At 42.6% G+C, this 11,593-nt stretch overlaps 1 protein-coding gene across 1 annotated transcript in view; it reads left to right on the top strand.

Moving 5' to 3' along the window:
* Nucleotides 1-5,814: 5,814 nt before the first annotated feature.
* The window catches only part of LOC132397358 (transmembrane 7 superfamily member 3-like), a 57,773-nt gene continuing 51,994 nt past the window's right edge, over nucleotides 5,815-11,593 (top strand). The window contains exon 1 of the mRNA XM_059976026.1: nucleotides 5,815-5,948. Within this exon, the coding sequence (XP_059832009.1) occupies nucleotides 5,831-5,948 (118 nt within the window). The 5' untranslated portion in view covers nucleotides 5,815-5,830. The remainder of the gene's footprint in view (nucleotides 5,949-11,593) is intronic.

Below are 11,593 nucleotides of genomic sequence, written 5' to 3'. Positions count from 1 at the left end.
TTCTATGTTTCTATGTTTAGTTGTTCAGACCAAACATCAGGATGGGGAAGAAATGTGATCTGGTGACTTTGGCTGAAGAATGATTGTTTTTGCCTGATGGGATGGTTCGAGTATCTCAGAAATTGCTGATCCACTGGGATTTTCACACACGACAGTCTCCAGAGTTTATAGAGAAAGGTGCCAGAAACAAAACAATGTCCAGAGAGTGGGTGAAAATGAGAGAGGTTGGAGGAGAATGGCCAGACAGGTTCAGGCTGGCAGCAGGGTGACAATAATCTACAAACATTTTTAATAACTGTGTTACAACATTGGTTTGCCGAAGAGCTCTCAGAATGCACAGCAAGTTGAACCGTGAAGTGGATGGGCTCCAGCAGCAGAAGACCACACTAGATTCTGATCCTGTACGTAATAAAGTGTCAACTGACTGTATATCGAGCAATGAATAAAAAAGGCTGTAAATCCAATATCAGTGGATAGGGAATCTATATTAACATTCCAAATTGATGACCTTTATTCAAGTACTTAAAAGGATATTGATCATTATGTAACTGGCAGGTACCGTCTGTCTTAAGAGTCATGTTTGGAATGCAAACAAATTTACTCTTACAGTATCTAAGGCTCCACTACTCCAGACAGAAACTTCGAGTGAAATCTTTGCTTAATGAATACAACAGACCATTAGGAGGAAAGGCAGCTTCCACAAAAAAGTTGCATGAGTACACTAGTTGTCTCTTCTATATCTATTTGGAGATCCCACACAGTCTACTTGCATTCCTGACAACAAACAATCAGTTGCCTTTATATGGTATTGTGAAGTATCCAAAAGCTAGCCGTCAGACAAAAGTTAACTCAAATTCAGAGGTAAATTTTAAGACTAGTCAGAGAATCTCAGATAACACAGCATAGAAGTAGGCCCTTCAGCCTAACTGGTCCACACTGATCAAGGTGCCAATCTAAGCTAGTACCATGTGACTGTGTTTGGCCTCTATCTCCATAGACCTTTCCTATCCACATACTTATTCAAATGTCTTTAAAATTTGTTTTTGTACTTGCCTCAAATACTTTCACTGGCAGTTCATTCTAACAAACACCATTCTCAGCATGAGCAAGTTGCCCTTTTGGTTCCCTTAAATCTTCCTCCTCTCACGTTCAACTTATACCTATATATACCGTGACACTGTAATTTCCTTTGGGATCAATAGAGTACCTATCAATCTATACACATTATATTCTACTTGAGTTGCCTCCAACTTGATTGCATGATTATCAATTTCTTCTGGTAAAAAAAAGTTTCCCTTCCCTTCTCTCCCTTCTTCTATTCCCCACTCTGGTCTCTTACCTCTTCTCACCTGCCTATCAAATCCCCCTTGGTCCCCTCCTCCTTCCCTTTCTCCTATAGTCCACTCTGCTCTCCAATCAGATTCTTTCCTCTCCAGCCCTTTACCTCTCCTATCCGCCTGACTTCACCTATCACCTTCTAGCTATCCTCTTTCCCCTCCCTCTCACCTTTTTATCCTTGCGCTTTTCCCCTTCCTTTCCAGTCCTGAAGAAGGGTCTCAGCCCCTAACGATCATGGATACTGCCTGACCTACTGAGTTCCTCCAGCAATTTTGTGTGTTGCTTTGGATTTCCAGCATCTGAAGAATTTCTCATCTTTATGTTATGTCCTTTATGTTTTGGTTCTTTTGTTCTGACAAAAAAAAACTCTTTGCATTCATGCTATCTTTGGCAGTCATGATTTTATACACTTCTGTAAGGTCACCCCTCAGCTTCCTGTGTTCCAGGCAATAAAGTTCTAGCCTGCTCAACCACTCCCTGCAAATCAGGCCATTGAGTCTTGGCAATGTTCTCACTAATCAGCCTTTGAGCCAATAGATTTAAGAGAAAGGTATTCAAGAAATCCTAAAGTTGAGAGAAAGTGAAGGGAAACCAAGGTTCCTGCATCCGTTCTGAGTGCTTAACATCTTTTGAACTTGGGTGTCCACTTCGTGAAGTGCCCCGTATTAAAGTGTCAAGCTGAGCCCTTGAATTGTCTGGGTACAGAAATATCTAGAAGGTAGGATTAATACAGATGGCCACACAATGGCCAGTGTGGCCACAATTGGCTGAATGGCCTGTTTCCATGCTGTATGACCCTATGACTCTAAACACAATCTGTCCTTTCAACCGTTTCTTTCCCACCATCAAGGCACTCACATAATCCTTTCAGCTGAACAGTAAGTCAGCTACTCTTCTTTGGATTCCATGTATTACATTCATGTGTGTGTTGTTTGAATTTCCAGCATCTGCAGATTTCCTCATGTTACATTCAGTGTTCAAGATGCGATCTTCTGTACACTAGAGAAACAAAAAAGGATTGGCTCATTGCTTTGCAGAGTACTTCCATTCAGTCTGCAAAGGTGATCACAAGCTTTCAATTGCCCCTCAGCACACTGACCACTCCCTAATTTTTTTTGCAACAAAGCTGGATGTCAGCTTGAAGAAAAGCACCTCAACTTCTTTCTAGGTAGGTTGAGACCTTTTGCTGAATATATTAAACTTAACAATTTCATGTAATCAATCATCTCTTGATTTTCTCCCCACAGGCTACGAGGGGTGATGATAAGTTCGTGGCCTAAGTCGATTTTAGAAAACTTAGCACATTTATTTTTCAGCATAATCCCCTCTTACATTTACACACCTAGTCCAGCAGTTGTGGAGCATACGGATCTTGGAAAGTGTCCACAGCAGGGGTGATTGATAAGTTTGTGGCTTTAGGTAGAAGGAGATGAGTTATACAGCTCTCGTTACATGTGCATGCAGGTTAACTCTTCAAGTGATTAGGCAGAAAGTTCTAAGTTAATAACTCATCTCCTTCTACCTTAGGCCACAAACTTATCAATCACCCCTCATATATTTGTGTCTTTTATTTTTTGTCCCCTAACTTCATTTTTCTAAGTAGTTTTAACTTGGCAATGTTAATGTGCACTCAATTAAGGGTATTACTCCTGGTCTCTCTATCATTCCCACCCAACTCTGAAACCTTACATACACTTTTACTTATTTTTCTCAGACTGGATATGTTCCAATATTGTCTTTTTTTCCTGTTAATTATTAGTTCATTTTTTTCTTTGATAATTGGCTCCAACACTTAGGATTGTTCGCCATTTACCTATGTGAGTCCAGCAATATTCTCCTTTAGTATGTGGGAACAACCCATTTACAGACTTCTAACAGCAAAATACTACATATATTTCATTAACCGAAACACAATCAATATATTTCCTGTTTGTTCCAATATCCTCTGAAACCATGGCATTTGTCTCAGGATCTTAATGACAGAATCACATTTTGCCTTCAGCCTTATCAATTTTAGAGCATCACTGAATTTCCAACATTTTTTAAATATTATGTTGCTCTTTCTATCCACAAATCTATGATGTTCTTCATTTTATGTCCTGTGGGTTCCTCCTCCTTGTTACAAAAACAATAGTTCTTTGCACCTGGCCTCCTCATTGCACATAAATGACTCCTCTGTAGAGAGAGTTAGTTGCACCAAGTTTCTGGGAGTGCACATAACTGACAAGCTCACCTGATCCCTAACACCATCTCTTTAGTCAAGAATGCGCAATAGCGTCACCTCTTCTGAAGAAGATTGAGCTGAGCAAGGCTCCACCCTCCCATTCTAATCAATTTTCACACGAGTACCTTTGAGAGGGGGTCTTGGTCAGCGGCATCCCTGTCTGGTATGGGAATTAGAAACATAGAAAACCTACGGCACAATACAGGCGCTTCGGCCCATAAAGCTGTGCCAAACATGTCCTTACCTTAGAAATTACCCAGAGTTACCCATAGCCCTCTATTTTTCTAAGCCCCATGTACCTCTCCAGGAGTCTCTCAAAAGACTCTATCGTATCCGCCTCCACCACTGTCGCCGGTATATATATATATATATATATATATATATATATATATATATATATATTTTATATATATATATTTTCATTTATATTTATCATTATTATTGTTATGAGCAGAGAGACAACATCTGCCGGAAGTAAATTCCTTGTATGTGTACAGGTACTTGGCGATTCAAGTCTGATTCTGATTCCACGCATTGTAAGGTATCCGACCACAAAATTGCTGAGAGGATCATCCGAGTCTCTCTTTCCCGTATCCGAGATACTTATCAGCAGTGCTGTGTGTGTAGGGCCCTTAGATTTGTCAACGAACCTCATAATCTATCGAACAGTCTCCTTGACCCCCCTACCATCGGGCAGGAGGTAGCGTAGCATTAGGACAAGGGCTGGTAGGATGGGAAACTGATTCTTCCCCCAGGCCGGGAGACTAATAATCTCCCTGCCAACACACTGGTCTCAGCACGTATGAAGCCCCAGTAGAGTTGTTCTGTCTTCTTAACCTGTGATATAAATGCACCTTATTTGTTCATTTATTTGTGGTAATATCACTCTGTGTTCTGTCTGTGTTATATGTATTATGTTATGCACCTTGGTCTGGACAAATGTTGTTTTGTTTGGTTGTATACATGCATATAGTTGAAATGACAGTAAACTTAAGCGATGTTCTGTAACTTTCTTTATCTCGCTATTTCCATCTTTTCCTTCAAGAACCTCCTTAGGCACAGCTTTCTCACCTAGCTTTTATCTTTTTCTTTCCTCTAATACTTCATCTGGGTACATCTCTAAAACCTGTATTATAATATTATTTTTCTGTAGCTGTGATGAGTGTTTAACATGACTCCCACTTTGAGTCGGAAAAACGTGGACAATTTCTGAGTTAAGGCAGGATCAGGTTTCACCAGGAAAACATGGGGGAGAACAGTGTGGACATTTTCTCTCCAACCCCAACGGGTGTTGACCAGTGTTGTGCAATTAATATTTGAGTAATTATGTATTTGTATTTCTATTATTTGATTAAGCGTTCTTGTTTGTTTAAATAACTCATTATGCGTTCTAAACGGTGAATTAGTTTACGTCATCACGTGATACACGTCTCGCTTGAAGTTAGACCCGCATTTCGGACTCTCGTGTCTTCCTTTGAATTAATTTGATGTCTTACAGTTACAAAACAGAAGGTCCAGCTCGAAACTCTAAATTACTTTTCACCGAAACAAAACGGACTGCACTTCAAACTTGCTCCACTGGATTAAAAAAAAGCTTGTAGAAGTTGTTAAATAAGCCCGTCCTTCAGTGGCATTTTCGCCGTACAGTAGCTGGAAGTGTTACATTCAATCTTAAATATTAATGTTAATTTTCTTGATTTGCGCTAAAACCGCGGTCCGACTCCCCCGTATTCTCACTTCCTTTGTCTTGTTGACGGACTGCAAAGCAAGAACTTGCAGTTGGCTACTGGAAACACACTTGGAAAGGTCATCGATCCGAAACATTAATTGCGTTTATTGTCTGACCAGCACTTTCTCGTTTGATTATAAATTAGTTCTGGAGATAGCTCATCTGCAACCCAATCCAAGCAACAGAAACGAATTTCCCTGTTCCAAATGAAAACACAAGTGGCGAGGTTAGAACAACCTATCACAAACTATAAAGAATACGAGGGGTATTAAGATTGACTTCATTTGTTAACTGTCATTGCAGTAAGCTAGAAATAATTTCTGTGGGCATTAATATTTTTTAATTTTTTAAAAAGTGTAATAATAAAGTCACCAATAGCAATGATGCGAAAGTATTCAAGTGCCAGTTGCCAAAGTAATCTGTGAAAATAGAACAGGCGAGCAGACGTCAGGATGTGACGTCGGTAGGGGTGGGAGTGCTGGCCAATGGAAGGAGTCGCTGGACGTTTGATTGACAGGCGGGCAGCTGGGCAGTGGACGATGAGGAAGGCTTGTGTTGTCGTCTGGTTCGCGCTGACGGTGCCCCTGTTTCTGCTGAATCGCTGCGATGGGCTTCTGGCAGCGGATGCCCGGAATCTGGACTGGGCTGCAGTTACAGGTGAGCGTGCTGTTGACCACCCCTCGGAGGATTGGAGTCATTTCTAGGACGCTCTTCCGCTTTGGCTGATAATGATTCTTCTCCTCTAACAGCTGCGGGCAGTTTAAATTCAATGCCAAAGTTAATGCATGCCATGTAAACTTTAACACCAATAAATTAATATTGACGGGTTGCAAACATATTTTTTTAAACATCATGAGTTTTGAACTTCTCCTTACTTGACTTTTATTTAATATCTTTGGAATAGGAAGGTGTTGTTAATTTGGGGTGAAACGTTGGGGTGTATGCGAGGCGACCAGTTTTGAAGTGATGGAACAGGATATTTTCACAGTACCAGATTGTTTATGTTCGTATTGTCAGTGGTGGTGAAATTGGTCGAGCTGTGTTGAAATATAGGAGCCGAATTAAGCCATTCGGCCCATTTAACCACCCTCTATTCAACGGCTAATTTATTATCCCTCTCAACCCCCATTCTCTCGCCGCCTTCCCGTAACCTTTGGCACCCTTAGTAATCAAGAACCTATCAACCTCAGCTTTAAATAAATAGAGTGCTGCCTCAAATAACTAATACCAGTACTGTACCTTAATTACTAGCTAATTAATTCAGCACAACATGATGTGTGAGAGGGCTTGTTCCTGTGTTATTCTAATTATGTTTTAACATAAATACAGCACATGATCACCCATCATAACAAGTGCCGAGGATTTTTAAAGGTAAATTTCAGATTTTACAACCTTAAGGCTCATTTGTGAAGTATTCCTAATGAAATGTACCTGCCTGTAAAACCACAACCGGTATTGTCTTCGTGTCCCAGAAGTCTGTTCACTCATTTCCAGTTAATTACTGATCTGTTTTGCACAGCTGCATGGGGATAACAAGCTAGTTTCTAAACATTAGTCACTTAGTTGGACTGAGAAAATAGTTAGTTGATTGAAAGTCATAACTAAAGTGCTAACAATACTATAATTGGAAGTGGTTTTGAACCTTAATTAGAAGCTAATGGGCTGAACACTTACAACTTGAGTTCTGATTTTTAGGCTGATGCCAACGGCATCAGTGTCCCAGTTTACTTTAAGAGCCCCACAGAGCTACACTCGATGAGTTGGACTAGACTGCTCAAATTTTGGGAGTGTTGTTTGAGTCTATGACCTCTTGATTCTTGTAGAAGTGCCATTAATAAGCCCATTGTTCCTGTAACAGCAGCTGCAGACGGTCAATTCCACTGTCGCATCCAGTTATATGAATGTAATACCCTTCAACCAATGCATTCAGCGATAATAATTTCCATTTAGGCATCTTCTTTGGATGTGCAGTGTCACAGTGTTTTACAACCGTAAGTTGCCACGTGCAGTAAAGGGAACAGTGCACGTGCCCAGAAGCAAGGGGGGCAAGTTTTTAAGCAGGTTTTCAAAGGAGGACGTGGTTGAAAAGTTTAATGGATGTAATTTTAGAGCTTGGATGGAAAGGGCGCTGAAGAAATCTCTTGCCGGTGATGAAGCAGTTGAATTTTGAGGATGAGCACAGTAGATGGCTTGTAGAGTTACCAGGCTGGAGGAGCAAAGCCAGTTAGGGATTTAAAATTGATGATAGAAATTTAGAAATTAAGGATCACCTTATTCAGGAGGAGCCCATGTAGAAGATCCAGCATGAGACATGATGAAAGTGAAAGTTGAAGGGAGCTATATATCAGTCCTGGGGACAGACCAAGAACAAAGTGAGTATGGATGACCCTCTAGTTCAGGGGTTCCCAACGGGTTCACGGACCCATCGCTTAATCATATTGGTTCATGTCATAAAAAAGGGTTGGGAACCCCTGGCTTCTGGCAGAATGTCTTGAATCCATGTTAATTTGCCTCAAGTATTAAAATCATATCTGAGTTTGGTTTTTTTGTGTTGATGTGCACACTTCAGTACAATTAAGTGCATTTTCAGGGGTATTTCCTTGCAGTGTAGTTCACTCCATTTTGTTCTTAGTAAGTGTGAGGAGTTGAGTTATTGCTGTATTTTTCAAATACAAAATACCTGAGTTACTTATGTAGCAGTCAGGATTCGATGATACTCTTTCCCTACCTTTTCTGACTTAGCCAGTTGATGGTGTAGTGGCATCTGCACTGGACTTTAAGGCAAATGGCCCCAGGTTCAAATCCAGCCAGTTCCATGTACTCTTTCCATTTGTGCTGATTTGAGCTATTTTGTAAAAAAAAACAGACAAAAATCCAAAAAAAATGGCAAAGTTGTTGTCCGTTGCACCACGAGGCACGAAAAGGAAGAGCAGCAATCTTTCTAACTGATGTTTGTAACGTGCAATATTCTCAATGCCATCTCTTCCCTCAACATTAACAATCAGCTCATAGCTAAGTGATGACGAATTTGGTTTCTTGAAGGAATCGCATGGCATTTCCTGCAGTTGGGAATGTGCAGGATTTAGTTTTAAGCTGGTTTATTTTAGTAAACAATTTTTGTTAATGATTTGTATTGTAGGGTAATGTAATGGGTGACAGGTGACACATACCGTTCATAATAGAAATTGTTCCATATAATTGACAAACACCATCATTGAGTTGTTCACTTTGAGACAGTGTTTGATGTATTGACATCAGGGTAAGGCAACTGCCTTTGGTTTGTTTGTAAATAAAATAAACGGCTGTGGCTTTTGTTAGTGCACAAAAAGACTTGGCACATGTTTTATTCACAAAATCCTATATTGGTGATCCCGATGTGATCAGATGATTCTGGAGTTACTCAAAAATCTGTTGACTGATGAAGTTGTGTTGAAGCTGCCAGAGTTTTGGCGGCAGCACATTACTGCCTGGTTTGCACAGATGGAAGCCCGGTTTTTGCTTTGAGAAATCACTGTGAGCAATACCAAATTTTACTAAGTTGTAGCATTGCTAAGTAGTTCCATGCAGGCAGAGTGGTGAGTCTACTAGAAGACCCATCTGCACAGTATAAATATGTCACTCTGGAAACTGGTCTGTTGCAGACGTTTTGACTGTCCAAATCTGAGCATGACAAACAGTTGCTCTCCTTGCCCAGCCTGGGTGATATTGGGCCTTTAGCACTAATGGGCAATCACCATCTTTGTTGTATTTTTAAAGAACTCTTTATACAACAAATGCCTGATCAAGTTCACACAGCCCTCACTAATATACCTGTGCGGGACTATAGGGAGCTTGCTAAAATGGCTGGTATAATCTACACTCAACCAGGCAGAAGTGCATCACTCCTCCTCCTTTCCCTCTCAGTCAGTCCCGTCAGCAGAGTCTCCTGCACACTTACGCCTGCAGCTTCAAACAAGACAACACTGTGCCTGTATTTTTACCGTGCGTGCTTCGGCACAAATGCCAAGCAGTGCTGACTGCCGTGCGACTTTGACAGTGCCAGTGTTTTGGGACGTTGTAGGTCTGTGAACACTGAGGGTTCCAGCTGCCGGGGTCACCTATTGTTCATTACGGACACCCTTGGCACTCAGATGAGTTTGCTGCTGGCATCGTCCATTGATAATGTGATAGAGAGTGATGGATCTTCACTGGAGGCTGTCAACGGCAGCAGGATCTGGACTTGAGACACGGTAGGTGATGCTCTGCTTCAGTGGATGACACTACGCATGGGACATTGTCTTGGCTTAAGTTCCTCGTCCTCTGTTCAGTGCAGATTCCTTGTGTGCCAAAGGATCTCAAGAACTGCCGGCTTGTGGATGCAAAGGACTTTGGGTTGTTACCCTGTACCCCTAGTATGTTTCTCCACAATGACACTCCCTAGTGCGTGCACCCCCACATATGAATTCACTTGCCTGCTGGGCAAATTCCAAACCTCACCAAGCCCACATTTTCCACTACAGTCACAAGGCATGAGGTCTAGCACCACATTTTCACAACTGGCTTACCAGTCCACACCCGTACGTGCAGACTGGACTCAGAAAAGCTGGACAGCACGAAGACTGAATTTACTAACTAACATGGAAATGGCTGGCATTGTACACAGGTTGAATAGCCCTTCTTCATCTCTCCACGTGGTCTCTAAGCCAATGGTGGTTGCTGCCCAGAAGGTGTGCCAACCGTGCTGTCGAAAGTCGCCACTATTATATACTTTCCAATGCCCGGCATTACCAACACCTTGCAAAACTTTCTAGGTATGGTGAACTTCTGTCACTGTTTCATTCTGCGAGCTGCTGAACTCAGTGCCCTTAATTATATGCTTGAGTGGTCAGCAGTCAGGACCAGAACATGGAGCCGTACTGGGCACCTATAGCCATCACTACTGACGCCTCAGACTATGCTGTGGGTGCTGTGTTGTAGGCATGTGGCAGTTACTTGCTGCCTTCAGCTGGTAGCTTGGCAGCCCTTCAGCTGTCCCGTCCCAACTCAAGAGGAAGTTTGACTGTGAGCAAGCATCTTGGTCTCTATCTGGCCGTCCTCCATTTTTGCTTCGTACTGGAGAGTCAGCATTCTACCGCATTCATTGACCACAAAAACACTCCTATGCAATAGCCAAAGGGTCAGAACCTTGGTCTGCACAGCAGCAACGCCACAGGGTCTACGTTTTGGAATTCATGACCTACATACAGCATATCAAAGGGAAAAATAATGCCATGTCTGCCATGCACATCAGGGTTGACTATGATGGCCAACCAAGCTGGTCCTGCTGAAGGGTTTCGGTCTGCAACGCCAACTGTACTCCTTTCCGTAGATGCTGCCTGGCCTGCTGAGTTCCTTCAAATTTTGTGTGTGTTATTGACCCAGGTGTCCAGACTTAAAGGGCCAGCAGTCACAGGCCTGTGGTTGGCTGATGTCAAGTTCGGGGATGTAGGAGTTTTTCTCCTGTGTGATGTCTCAACTGCCCGCACTTGTCCCATGTCCCAAGCCTGCAAACGGGAGGCTTACTGTTTTTAACTCCATTCACGGCCTCTTGCATCCGGGTGGAAAAGCTTCACAGAAACTGGTGCTTTAAAGTTTGTGCGGCATGGCCTTAGGAAATTAAGTGTCACATTCGGACACCATTCAAGGTCCCTGAGCAACAGTTTGACCTGGTTCGTCCTCTTCCCCACACCCCTGGCGATTTGACACATCTCCTTACCATGGCTGACCGTACCACTGGCCAGAGGTTGTCCTTCTAGTGCCAATGACAGCTGCGGACATGGCTCAATTCCTGGGTTGCTTGGTTTGGCACCCCATCTGATATTTCTTCTGACCATGGTCCCCAGTTCACATCAGACCTCTGGACCACAGTGGTCCAGTACTGTTAAATTCCATCACACCACAGGGTATCATCCTCAGTCCAATGGCCTATGCAGGCAGTTTCACCAATCCTTATAGGCTGTTCTGAGAGCCTCCCTGACAGATGACTGTTAGCACAGACATCACCCTTGGGTCCTGCTGGGGCTCAGAACAGCTCCAAAAAAGGGCCAGCAGTCCTCCCCAGCTGAGTTGGTGTAAAGGCAGCCATTATGTGTGCCAGATGATTTTATTCCTGACATCACGACCACCTGGTCGGTGCTCAGCATCGTACAGTTCTCCTCAGTAAATTCAAATTCCTTCACCCCTATTCCTACCTCCCATCGTAGCATGCAGCACTCTAGGGTTCCAGTTGACCTATGTTCTACCCCGTTTGTTTTTGTCTGCTATGATGCACTTGAACACCCTCT

This window comes from Hypanus sabinus, chromosome 7, assembly GCF_030144855.1.
Source record: "Hypanus sabinus isolate sHypSab1 chromosome 7, sHypSab1.hap1, whole genome shotgun sequence".
Lineage (NCBI taxonomy): Eukaryota > Metazoa > Chordata > Chondrichthyes > Myliobatiformes > Dasyatidae > Hypanus > Hypanus sabinus.
Note: the sequence above shows the minus strand (reverse complement) of the source record. Positions and strands in the feature narration are given on the sequence as shown.